Raw genomic sequence first — 13,392 nt, 5'->3', positions numbered from 1 at the left:
CATACAGTTAGCTCCAGAACATGCTCAGTAACCCTGTTTACGTCCTCCCCGTCCCGTTTCACATCTGTATTTCTCTTAGTCATTTGTAGTCACCTTTGCTCGATCCTCATCTGTACCGTAGCAGGACCTTTGTCCATCTTCCTTACTGCTGTGTTGCCAGCAAAGTGCTTGGCATATATCAGGTGCCCAAGAAACATCTGTCATATGCGTGAGTAAGTGGAACAACACGTCTAGGATATCCACTTTGAAGAGATTCCTAGGGAGTCAGAGATAGGTAGCTGTAAGTAGCAGGTGAATAAACCGGAGTGGGAAAAATCTGCTGACCACATGGTTTGAAAGTTCAGGAGGTGAATATGACAGAGAGTTCGAGAGAAGGCAATAATAGTATTACATACATCATAAGACACTTTCCTCCCCACTATATATTATGAGAAAATCAAGTTACTTATAGCTGTTAAATGGCTGAATGCTGTTTTCCCAGTGCCCCAAACACTCTGGGTTTTAAATGAGTTACCTATGGAAGGAAGATGAACATGCAGGTTCTCAGGGGTCACTAATAGCTATATTATCATTATAGTTTTAATTTAATGTATTGCGGAAAGGAAAGAAATTGTTAAATTTATTTTTATTTTTCTTCTTGCATTGCTGACTTCTTGAAAGGCTTTAAATCTTCATTTGCTCAGCAATGTTGAAATGAGCACTATCTGGGTGCTGCTCACTCTGCTGGGTCCTGGGGAACAGAGACAAGAGTAATAGCCACTGTTCTTCAGGGACTCACAGAGCAGTGGAGGTCAGCCTACTGGTAGTGAAGATAGGAAGAGAGAATGTGACGGGGAGTAGGGGGTAGGGGGCGAGCTCAGTTGTAGATGTGTTGGAATTTGTTCATCTAGGGGCACCAGTTATATTTGTGGAAAGTGGCATATATAGCGCAGGAGCTCAGGAAAAACTGTGCACTGGAGTTGTAGATTTGAGAATCTTTGCTTTATGATACTTCCTCAAGCCATGGGGATTGGTGAAATGTTCCAGAAAGCCAGCAGACAAGGCACCTGAGGAGAGAAAACATTAAAATGATCATCAAGGTTATCAATTGCTGATCCTTTGATAAAGAAAAGGTATCTTAGAGGCCCCTTAGATTCAATATGACTTTGAAAGTTACTTAATTTTCATCTAGGATATGATTTAGGCATTTGGAGATACCTCACTCATGGATGAATAACGTATAAAATGATTATCTTGTAAATTTATTAATATCTTTCCTGTGACGCATGCCTGTTATGTTTAAAATGTGATGTATTAATATTAGATTTAACAAAAATAAATATTACCTGGCATAAAAACTACTAGGTAGGTGTTCCTGACGAAAATGCATTTCAGCAAGAATTGGTTGAAAAGACTAAAGCCATGGGGAAGCTAAATATAACTAAAAATTCACAAGTTTCTCAAGTGTGTCTTAATTATTATCTATACTGTTAATTTCTGAAAACATCGGCACCATAAATTGTCAACATGTGCCTCTAGGATTTAAGCTGATGAAAAGATCTGATGGGCCAAGTTAATACAGGCTCACTAACACTTCTGGGAGTGGTTTGTACCTCTGGCTAGCTTTAAGAGCCAATTATGAATGTTGATGGTATTAGTTCCTGGAAGTAATAAAGAAAAGTATTTCAAATTTTTTGACCCGTTAAAATATTTTTGAAAATATTTGTAAATTTGTCAGGGTTTCATGGATCCATGGATATGGCCCCAAGGATATTTCATGTTAAGCATTTAAATTTTTTTTAATTGCTTAACAAACAACCTTAAAGTAACATTAATTGGTGGCAAAAGGAAAGAAAACAAATTTTCTGTATAGCATGGTTTCTAACTGAGGAAGTAGGTAGCAGTAGCAAACTGGCTGACTGCAAGTTAACTGGCAGAATATTTTCTTTGACTTGCGTTTAATTTATTTTTAAAATTTGAACACATTTAGAAAGTAGGGGAGCTAACCTCAACTTGCCACAGGCCTTGCCATTTCCTATTATTACACCTGGTCAGACTGAGACATTTTGCCTGCCTAGCCTTTATAGTCATTTAGTGTATAGCCTCTAGAATAGGCATGTTCTGTCTCCAAGCCAGGCTGGTTCTCTCTTGTAGATCTTACAACACAGATCTACTCATGCTTCAATCTTCAACCCTACTCAAAAAATGTTTATAGTCCATCTTTGTACAACAATTAAAAATTATAATAGTGAACACCTCCAAAATGGTGTGTTAATGTATAACTACAATAGCATTGACATGCAGAAAATTCAGGCTTCATGCTAAACTGGGTTGATATAGGCTTAAGAAGTTTTGAAGTGACTCAAGTGTCCCTTGATGGATAAACAAAATGTGGTGTATACATACAGGAAGATTGTTCAGCCTTGAAAAGGAGGGAGATTTTGACGTGCTGCAGCATGATTGAGCCTTGAGGACATAATGCTAAGTGAAATTAGCCAGTCACAAAAAGACAAATACTGCATGATTCCATTTATATGAAGTATCTAGAGTAGTCAGATTTATAGAGACAGAAAGTAGAAGGGTGGTTGGCAGGGGCTTGGGGAGAAGGTAATGAGGAGTTATTTAATAGGTACAATTTCAGTTTTTCAAGATGAAAAAGTTCTGGAGATCTGTTGCACAACAATGTGAATATATGTGACACTGCAGACCTGTACACTTAAAAATGGTTGAGGTGGTGAATTCTATGTATTTTACCACAATTCAAAGAAAAAGGAAGATTTTAAGTGACTGGGACAAGATCTTATATATGTATGTACCCAGGAGTTATATCTGTTATGTAATCTTCCTTTATTATTAAATTAATCATGAATTCAACCAATATTTATTGAATGTTGACTCTGTGCAGAGGCTGTGTGAGTATAGTGAGGCCATGGTGTCTGGGATAGACAGCGTGCCTCCTTCATGCAGCTTACATTGCAAGCTCACATGGATGATCTAGAAAACCTCTAAAAACACAAAATTTGTTCAACAGTGAGTTATTTATCAGCTTTGCACTTTAACTCAAATAAACTCCATTTGGATAAAAGAAGAAAAAGTAAACATTAAATAAAGAAAATTTTCTTCTTCTTTTTTTTTTTTTTGGTGAGGAAGATCAGCCCTGAGTTAACATCCATGCCAATCCTCCTCTTTTTGCTGAGGAAAACTGGCCCTGAGCTAACATATGTTGCCAGTCCTCCCCCTTTTTTTCCCCTTTTTCTCCCCAAAGCCCCAGTAGATAGTTGTATGTCATAGTTGCACAAAATAAAGGAAATCGTAAAGAGTACTTGAAAAAATAATGGGAGAATTGTTTTAACACTCTCAGAGTGGAACCAGCCTTTTTAAAATCCGACACAAAACCAGCAGCTGTAACAGAAAAGAGTGACATTGTTATCAAATTTGCACGTGGCAAGAATAACAAAGTCCTTCTCTGGACTCAGTTCCCTTATCTGCAAAATGGGAATACCCATCTCCTAGAATGGACTTCAGCATGAAATGGGATCATATGTACAGAGGCCCCCGGCACAGCACTAGGCACGTAGGAGCTGCTGAATAAGTGCGGCTTCCTTCTCCTTCAGCCACCCTCCCCTTCCTGTGCTCCTCCATTCTTTCATTTCTTTCCCCAGCCCTATTAAAGAACAAAACAAACAAACAAAAAGACATGGTCAAAAGATAAATGTTCAAGGAGAAACATGTTTGCAATTTACGTGAGATAAAGAGCTAAATTCCTTTTGAAAACACCTCATATAAATTAATGAGACCAAAATCTCAACAGAAAAATGGGCAAAATTCACAGAAAAGGAAATACAAATGTCTCAAGCTCATAGAATAATGCTCAAACTCATTCATAATAAGAGTGATTCAAATTAAAACTATAGATGAGATACCCATTTTCACCTAACACCCTGGTAAAGATCCAGATGGCTGATGGTTGTGAGTAGAAAAACAATCCCTGTGATACTCGTTTCTGAGAGGGGAAATTAGGGACAGCTTCTCCCAAAAACAATTGAACAGAATCTTTCATTATTTAAAATGCCGAGACCTCTTTTTGCTCGACTCCATGGAATTTATCCTACAGATATTTAATCACATGTATGATATATATACAGAGATAGGTAAGGCAGCAAGTTAAGTAATATCGAACTATTGGAAACTAAATGGCCATTATTTAATAGACAGGTTAAATGAATTATGATGCATTCTATACAATAAGATATTATGCATCCATTTAAAAGGATAAGATCGCTCTATTTGTGTTGCTAATGAAAGGTCTCTCAAAATCTATTAAGTAAAGAAGTAGGGTATAGAACCAAGTCTGTTTTTTTAAAAAAGATGAATGAAGAATATGTAGACTCGCATGTGCATAGACTATCCCTCAAGGAAGCACCACCTAGTAAGGTGGCTGCAGGAGGAGACTGGGGAGCTGTGCGCCTGGGGAGTCTAGACAGTGAAGGTTCAGAGGAGACCCTTGTGTACCTTGGGAACTTTGTATCATGTACGTGTATTATCTAGCCAGAAAAAAAAATTGATATTAAAAAATATTCAGTCTTACTCATTATCTATATTTGTTTATGTCCACTGAGTTTCAAATTAGGATTTAAGGAAGTTTACCAATATACATAAAGTAAATTAAGATAACACGAGTTACGTCTCCACGAGTTCTTCAGCCAGTACTAGAACAAGGAAACCACTCTCAGTATTGACCACAGTGGGACTTTATTCTAGGGAACTGGTTACATAGGTGCTGCAAGAGCTGAGGAGTTTCACAGTGGAGAGAGAGACAATCTAGAACTAAACAGCGACAGGATACTGTTGCCAGCTGCATGTTTGAGGGACAAAATGAGGCACTGGTGTTACTGGACCTCGGGATACAGCAGCTAGAACCCGGGTGAGCCTCTGTGGTGGGAGCCAGAGCTGGAGGAGGAGACGCTAACCAAGGCAGAAAGAGAGGGATAGAAATATGCTGGCTTTTCCCTGCCTCCCTCCTCCTGTCACCCACTGCTCCTTCCCATTGGCTGAGCCAAGCTGGAAGCCAGCTGGCCCAGGAGCCTTGGAAGCTTAGCCTACAAGTGTCAGCTCCCCTAATATACAGAGCAGAGATGGGGAAAAGCTGGCAATGGGTCTGAGGGCAAATAATGCAGGGCTGGAACACTGAGCAAAAATGTGGCAAAGGGAAAATCATGGCTAGGAAATAAGAGGGAGCCGGAATGAGACTAATCCCACCATTCAGCCATGGTTGCACACTCTTGCTGTGTTGCGTCACAAGTTGTGTTCAGTGTAGGTGTGAGCTGTCCTGGATCGTGTCATGCCTTGTTTATGATGCCTTCCCCTTGCCCCAGCTCACATGATGACAGCATACTGTGACATAGGCAGTTAATGAATGTTGATTGAAAAGAATGAATGAGTGAGTGGATGTCAAGCAGAGTGAGAAAAATGAAGTCAGGGCATAACATCAGGGAAACTGGATATTCTTGCTCTTTGTGGTTTATGCCTTTGGGACATAGGCAGTTAATGAATGTTGATTGAAAAGAATGAATGAGTGAGTGGATGTCAAGCAGAGTGAGAAAAATGAAGTCAGGGCATAACATCAGGGAAACTGGATATTCTTGCTCTTTGTGGTTTATGCCTTTGGGACAAACTGTTTTCAATTTGAACTGCCCTGTTCAGTAATTGTACTATTTAGAACTTTCATCTTCCTGTCTTGCAACAATTTCCATTAGACACTCAGTAATTGTTTCACAGATTATAGGTTTGGATTGATGAATATAATAACTGTTTTATTCCAGCATAATAAGGAAAACCTAGTCATTATAAACTCTCAAAATCATGTTTACCTTTTACTTAAATGGAGCTTGTTTGTATTAATTATCATAGCTCATATTGTGGCATAGCTCAGCTAATAGGGACATGACAGTTTACAAAAAGATTAACAACGTTTTTAGGCTGTACTGAAAATATTTTGTTTTATTGATAATGGCCTTTTCTAGTGACTAGAGAAAAGTTGAGCAATTCCTTCTAATGAATAGCAGTGGAAATTAAAATAATTATGCTTTTCTGTTTTTCCCTTCGGAAAACTTAACTGAAAATAAAGACGTAACTTGCTATTTTTAAGGTTTCATTAATCCAGCAAAATAAATGTTCTTTTACTGCTTTGGTGTAATTTCATTTCACTTGATCACATTTAGGCTGCAGATCAAATTAAGAAGCTGTATAATCTCTTCCTGAAAATTGATGCTACTCAGGTGGAAGTGAATCCCTTTGGTGAAACTCCAGAAGGACAAGGTAAAAAAAAAAGAGAGAGAAAACAAATGAATGTAATTATTTATGCAAACTATAAATTGTACAAAAGACTGTAGCAGCAGCTTTGCATTAATTTCTTTCAGTAATTTAATTTCTGCCATAGTTTCAAATGCTCCCGTGATACAGTTGAACATTTCAGCACTTGAGTTTGTAGCCAAATGCCAAGCCTCAGAGGAAGCTACTTCTTGTTTTATTTAGAAACATCCGTCCACAAGCACTCTCTCGTTTTTGGAGGCCCATTACTGCTGCTACTATGGTGAAGATTTGGGTGGCAATGGGAGCCACTGCATTTGGGTGCTTTTTATGGAACCGGAACTCCTTGAAGCTTTTTAGCTTACCTAAATCTGTATAAATTCACCTTGTGACCGCTGCTGGATTTACATCATCCTGGTGAAGCCCCTAGTGCCCCATTGTCCAGCTCTTTTCACTTTACTTGGTTACCAGCTTCCACTTCCAGTGGGAGAAGGAGGCATTTTTGTGGGGAAGGTTGTTCCTATCCATCAGGTACTTATACAGTATAAATAACTGTTTTATGTCTCAGCACCCACCACCATTGCACTATGTCTTGCATATAGCAAGTAGTCAGTAAGTTCTTACTAATTCGATAGCAAAAGCTTATGAATGTGTGTTTGGGGGTGGGGGATGGGATACCAGGTGGATAGGATAGTAATACCAGAATGTAAGTTCCCTGAACCTTGTTTGTTTAATACGTTTCACCCCCAGTGTCTTGCATGCTGCCTAGCGTGTTGTGGGAACTCAATGAATGGGGATTTGTCATTGGATTGGTAAATGAAGTGATCTATTATGTGCAAATACAACCAAGTTGTAGACCAGGGTGGATGGTACAGTGTTTTACAGAGAGGCCTGGGTTCAATTTCTGTATCTACCGTGTTCTGGCCACAGACCTGGGCTAAGCCTCAGGGGTTTGTTTCTTGTTTTTGTTTTTTAATCCAAAAGAGTGGTAAAAATGATAACTATCTTGTGGGGTGGTTGTCAAAGTAAGGTGACTGGTGTTTGTGTAAGCATCCAGTGTCAGACACAAAATAAGCCAGTCCCTGACATTCATAAAATGTAGTTCCTCTTCTCAGATAGAACAAGAGTAGTCTAGGAAAGGTTTAGATTTCATCTTTTTGTCTATTTTTTCCTTTTTTGTTGTTTTTTTTTTAAGATTTCAGATTAGGACAGGCAAAGAGCTCATATTTAGGAAGCCATTGAAAATAATATATTTCATGGTTTACACAAGTGACCACCAGCTAAAAATCTGTGGTAGGTCATTTATAAGCAAGCTACCTTTATTCATAAATATTTAAAAAATTCTTTTTGGCTATAAAATCATCAATACTTCCTAGAGACAGGAAGTGAAGGGGAAGATAACTCTTTTTTGAACTCATACTCCAGGCACCGTGATAAACTTTTACGTACAGTTGGCCTTCCATATCTGTGGGTTTTGCATCCACAGCTGGGTATCAGAAGGTCTATGATGATTGTGTCTGTATTGAATATGTACAGACTTTTTTTTTCTTGTTATTCTCTAAACAATACAGTATAACATTTACATAGCACTTATGTCGTATTAGGTATTATAAGTAATCTAGAGATGATTTAAAGTATATGGGAGGATGTGCATAGGTTATATTGCAAATACTACTCCATTTTATATAAGGGACTTGAGCATCTGCAGATTTTGGTATTCATGGGGGTCCTGGAACCAATCTCCTGTGAATACTGAGGGACGACGGTATATAGCCACTCTGCAAAATTAGGAGTTGTTATCCCCATTTTATAGTGGATTGAAAAGTTAATGTGACTCCCCCGTGGGCAGCTAGTTACTAGAGCTGGGATTGGAACGCGTGTCTCTCTCAATGCGGTGTGTATGTTAATTCTGATATGCCAGACTGAGAGAGTAACGTGCCTTCTTTTCTACTTTTTCCCTCTTAAACTATTAATTTGCTTCCATCAGAATGCTCTAGAAGTAGTCTCCAGTTTGAGAATCCAGTTTGAGTCTCCAGTCAAAATCCATGCTTCATTGAGTGGCTGATAATTAAATCCAAGAAATGAAAGAGAGGGAAGTTCAATATAAGTTCTTATAGGTCATATATTGCTTTTCAAGCTAGTATGCACAAGCAACCAGGTTATTTCGTATTCAAAAAAAAATGGAAATTCAGCCATGGAGCATGAGGAAACTCAGGCTCTAATACTATTTTCATTCAACCCTTGGGGAGGTTGTCAGTCACAGACTGGGGTCTGGTTGGCAGCAGAGAATAGGGGCATGAGAACGTTTTCCTAGAGGGTATTTGTAAAACCTCATGAAATCTGAAGTTTTCTTTTTAATTATTAAGAGAAAGGAAAATTCTTGAGCTTTTTTGAAAGAATCATCGTAAAATACTTTCCATGTATACAGTTCATTAAAACGTAAGCCTTATGTAATATTTTTAAGAGCAAAATTATCTTTAGCTATTAATTTGTTAATTGTACCATAAAAGTTCAGCTATTGAATTATAATCACAATTAAATGAGTATGTTGGTTTATAACTCTAATGAGCAGTAGTCAAATTAAACCCAATTAGGAAACGGTGATTAATGACCAAATGTATAAATTGATCATCATTGTCACAATCCCCTAAAGCAATCCTTTGTGTAGGAGCCGTAAAAGCAGTCATTTGTATCTTAGCAATATTGATAATCTTAATATTTGTAATCTGAATATTTAAATTTTTTCCATTTAGACCAGTAATAGCAGAATATGTAACCTTTCACACTGAAACTTTGATTTAATAATTACTCTTTTAATTTAGAAGTTTAAGGAGCTGGCATCACACCAAACATTGTTACTTTAAACTTATTTATTGCAGAGCCTCTTTGTAAGAGAATTTTTTCAGTCTTTCATTGTTTGATGAGGAACATTTAAAAAAATTCCAGGTAATTGGTCATGTATTTGCACAACAGATGATATCTGCTTGAATGAAGAGCAGTGGCCTTGATAACATTTTTGCTGCTGGGTCACCCGTGGGGACTTTTTGGCACGGAGAAACAAGTGCAGTCCAAGAAATATTTTTTCCAATGTGATTAATAGTCTGATTCAAAGAATATGATTTGGTGATGCTAACTGTAATGTAGTTTAGTGACTATTAGTTAGGATTATAATGGTTGTTAGTGACAGAAACCTATACTAGCCTAGTTTTTGTTAAAAAGCCCCCCGGGGAAGCGGGTACTGACTTTACTCATTAACAGGGAAGTTTAAGGCATGAAGGGAATCAGAGATTCTCTGGTCTTCCAGCCCTGCTTGCCTCTAACTCAGCTTCTTTGTCAGCCAGGCTCTCCAGAACTGTCAGCAAAGATGGCTCCCAGTTCTCATCACTCTCCTCCAGCAACCATAGCAATCTTTTCAAATGATTCTGAGTGGCCCTGCTTGGGTCACATGTCCAGACCTAGATCAGTCATTGATCTAGAATCACGTGGTATAGGAGAAAGGCAGTTTCTCAATGGAAAAAGGGACACTGAGTCAAAACATGTCTACCAGAATGACCTAACTTACGTTGAAATGAAAGTAGTGTTAAATAGTCAAAGACAAATTAACTATTTTCTTTGCCTGTCCAATTGCAGTGCCAGAATTAATTCATTAAACCTGTGGCCAAATTAGAAGAAAGGTTTTCTTTATCTACCTATCCGTTCATTCATTCATTTTGCAAGCCACTGTGAGATTTTACGTCCTATTTCGTTTCTTCCCACTTTCAGCTGGATCTGCCTGTGTACAGACTCCTTTCTTTAGTGTCTTTAAAACAATATTTCTCAATGAGGAGGGTGGACATTTTGTCTTCCAAATGGACATTTGGCAATGTCTAGAGACATTTTTTTAATTGAGATATAATTTATATATAATATTATATTAGTTTCAGGTATACTACATAATGATTCAATATATGTATTTATTGTGAAACGATCACTACAATGAGTCTAGTTAACGTCCATTTTTGTTTGTTACAACTTGAGGTGCAGAATGCTACTCGCTTCCAATGGGTAGAGACCAAGGATGCCACTAAACGTCCTATAATGTACAGCACAGCCCCCCTACAACAGAGAATGATCTTGCCCAGCATGTCAGTAGTCCCGAGATTAAGAATTCCTGTTCTAAGGCGTCTTTGTCAGTTGGAGCCCAAATCCATTCACTGAGCAAAAGGAGTGAAACCCAATTTAAATCAGTGACTTTCTGGCCAAGATTCCATGAGAATTAAGGCTGGATGATCCAAAGTTAACTGGCACTTTCTTGCTTCAGATTAATTTCCCTAAATAACTACCCTGTTGCTTCGTGTTAGCAAGTGCCCATGTTGTTGGTGGGTGTTTCTCTCTTTAAACACAAGACTATTTTCAAGAACATTTTCAGTTCTCTGCCTCCCCCAAACCCTCCTCCCGCCTTGTATCTATTTTCTCTTTTCACAGCAACTAAAGAAAAGTTCTAAAAAGTATACAACTCTTAGAACATCAATATTTAGTGGGAAGTGGGACTAATTTGCAAGTATCAGCATTTAAAGGCCATCTTGGCAAGGCGTGTTTCAATGGTGCATTATGGTTATTTATCACAAATCAAATGCAATACATTGCTTGAAGACAGATTATTTTTCAAACTAATTATGACAGTTTTATTTCCTGCTGTTTTTATGCTTCTTTTATGTGTGAGTCTCCCCTCTGAAATGTATTTTTCTTTTGTTTAATTCGGTGACACATTCTTCTGTTAAAACTGTAGGGTCAGAGGCCGCTAACTGCCAGTCATGTTCTTCGTGGAGGTTGTTGAATTAGCAGCTCACAGAATCTCACACCACTAAACAAAACAAAAACACTCTATGAATATAAGTACTGCAGCTTTCTTTGATATTTTTTCAGAAGGAAAATTCATTTGTATGATCTATCAAGCATATAACAATGTGCTTTTGATGATGAAAATTGTTTTATAAATATTAAAAGGTGTGTTTTTTTCACTCACTTTGTACACAGAATGGCCTTTGTTCAAGATGAATTTTCTATAGAACTGAGGTTTCGTTAATGTGACATTGAAAATCTTAATGTCTGAACCAAGCTTAGCACCTCCAAAATTACATTTTACCGTAGTTTGTTGTTTTATTAAATGAAAAAGCCAAAGTTTGAGCAAGCAAGTTTATTTTATTGCCCTGCTGTTTACATAGACATCAATCCATTTTTAACACACCAGTTCTAGAAGTGTTCTTGGTGGGGTCTTACTGGGGGAGATGAGCATATAAGAGTCAATCAATATTCAGGGATTAACCTGTTCCTTTTGTGCGGGCTGCAAGTTTTTGTTTATTCTGTTATAATTTCTTGTTTTCATGATAGTAGGATGCACTTTTCTAAGTTTCTCCTTCGTTATAACAAATATACCTGTGGCTGTTATATCAGTTGTTAAAGCAGGATACAAATGTAATGAGACTCAGCAGCGATTGGCAGCCTTTTTCTGTAAAGGGGCAATTAGAAAATATTGTGGGGTTTGTGGGCTGTGTAGTCTCTATTGTCACTACTCATCTCTGCTGTTGTCTTGGGGCAGCAGCCATAGAAGTATATCAATGAATGGATGTGGCTGCATTCCAGTAAAACTATATTTACAGAAACAGGCAGTGAGCTGGCCAGAGGGCCGTCCTTTGCCACCTCCTGACTTAGATTCTCATTTGGGGCTGTTTTATACCAATCTTTAGCCACATTGGCTTTATGCAAAGATGTGGTGTGATTTGAGATTCACCAGTGGCATCTCTTTCCCCTCGTCCTTTAGGCAAAATTCTCCTGCTCTGTTAATTACAAAGCCTGAAATCCCAACCTTTAAAATTCTTCCTGTGGGAAAATTCTTATGTGTTCAGAAGATGGCGTTTTACTGAAAACTGTAGATAATCTGTATGTATGTAAACTCCAATATACATTAGTTTAGATTTACTGTAAACAGAAGTCTGAGATTATAAGGGAATGGGACAAAGTACAGGTCATTTTTAGTGAGAGGAAGAGAGGAGAATCCTGTAGCCTGGGCTGCTGTGGAAGCTCTAAGAAGCACTGTGCATGTAGAGGATGGCAGTGGTAATGATAATAACCAACAAGCGCCACCTGTCTGGGAGGCCAAGTGCTTTGCACAGTCTCTCCTTCCACCAACACCATGCAGTAGAAAATACTATGATCCCCATTTTATAGACAAGGCCACCAGGCTTAAGAGAGGTTATGGCTACCTGGCTAGGAAGTGCCAAGGTTGTAATTCATACCAGGTATTTTTGATGCCAGAGTCTACATTAAGTGGTCAAGTTCAAGGAAGAACTTTCAGGTGATGCAGCATTATAAACTGAGATAGTAAAGCAGGAAAGCCCTTTATATGTTAGGGACTACTTTAAAAATAGTAAGCAGGTATAACAAATATGTGTCTGAGAGAGCCCACTTACCTCCTTAAAGTGCTTAACCCCCCCCCCCCCCCAAAAAAAAGCGATTTAGGATTTGAGGGTGGCAATTCAGTTTTGGATCACCTTTCTTAACTCCTAAGACCTCTCACTTACTTCTTATTTATGTAGTGTTTTTAACTTCCCAAAGCACTTGGACATAACATAAATGGACCTAGTTATGTTATTTAGTTTTCTCTACAGAGGGAGAAAAATTAGCAAGGGGCCATTGTAGATACACTTTTTATCCCACAAGTATACCTATAGATACACCTTTTATCCTACAGTTACCACCTTCAAGCCCTGGTTTAACTCTAAAGCTTTCTCCAGGTGGTCACTAAATAGTGGACTCATTTCTTTCCTTGGCATATACATCTTACCGCAGGAAACAGCATCTTTTGAAAATCTAGCTTTGCAGGCGTTTAGCTGGGACTGCCTTCTGAGTTTTGCATACATATCTGTTAATTATGCCCTCTCTCAAGTAGCTTGTAACTGTAGTCTTTGTAAGGGTCAAAGATCAGCCTGGACCTATTTTCATTTACTAGTTTATTAATCTTGACCAAGAATTCCTTTATTTGAAACTCTTCACTTAGGAAGTCAATTTGATAGCCTTTGCCCATTCGTTTTGAAGGTGTCTGTTACAAGTAGTCTTGCCAATGAG

The 13,392-nt window shown here is 38.1% G+C and overlaps 1 protein-coding gene across 2 annotated transcripts in view; it reads left to right on the top strand.

Annotated features, from left to right (window-relative positions):
• SUCLG2 (succinate-CoA ligase GDP-forming subunit beta) overlaps positions 1-13,392 on the top strand; it is a 253,402-nt gene that overhangs the window by 136,654 nt on the left and 103,356 nt on the right. For both annotated transcript variants that reach the window (XM_087431301.1, XM_004419902.3), the window contains one exon: positions 6,201-6,297. In XM_087431301.1, the coding sequence (XP_087287427.1) occupies positions 6,201-6,297 (97 nt within the window). The remainder of the gene's footprint in view (positions 1-6,200; positions 6,298-13,392) is intronic.

The sequence above is a fragment of the Ceratotherium simum genome, chromosome 5 (assembly GCF_057802395.1).
Source record: "Ceratotherium simum simum isolate JZ-2026a chromosome 5, ASM5780239v1, whole genome shotgun sequence".
NCBI classification, from domain to species: Eukaryota; Metazoa; Chordata; class Mammalia; order Perissodactyla; family Rhinocerotidae; genus Ceratotherium; species Ceratotherium simum.
Note: the sequence above shows the minus strand (reverse complement) of the source record. Positions and strands in the feature narration are given on the sequence as shown.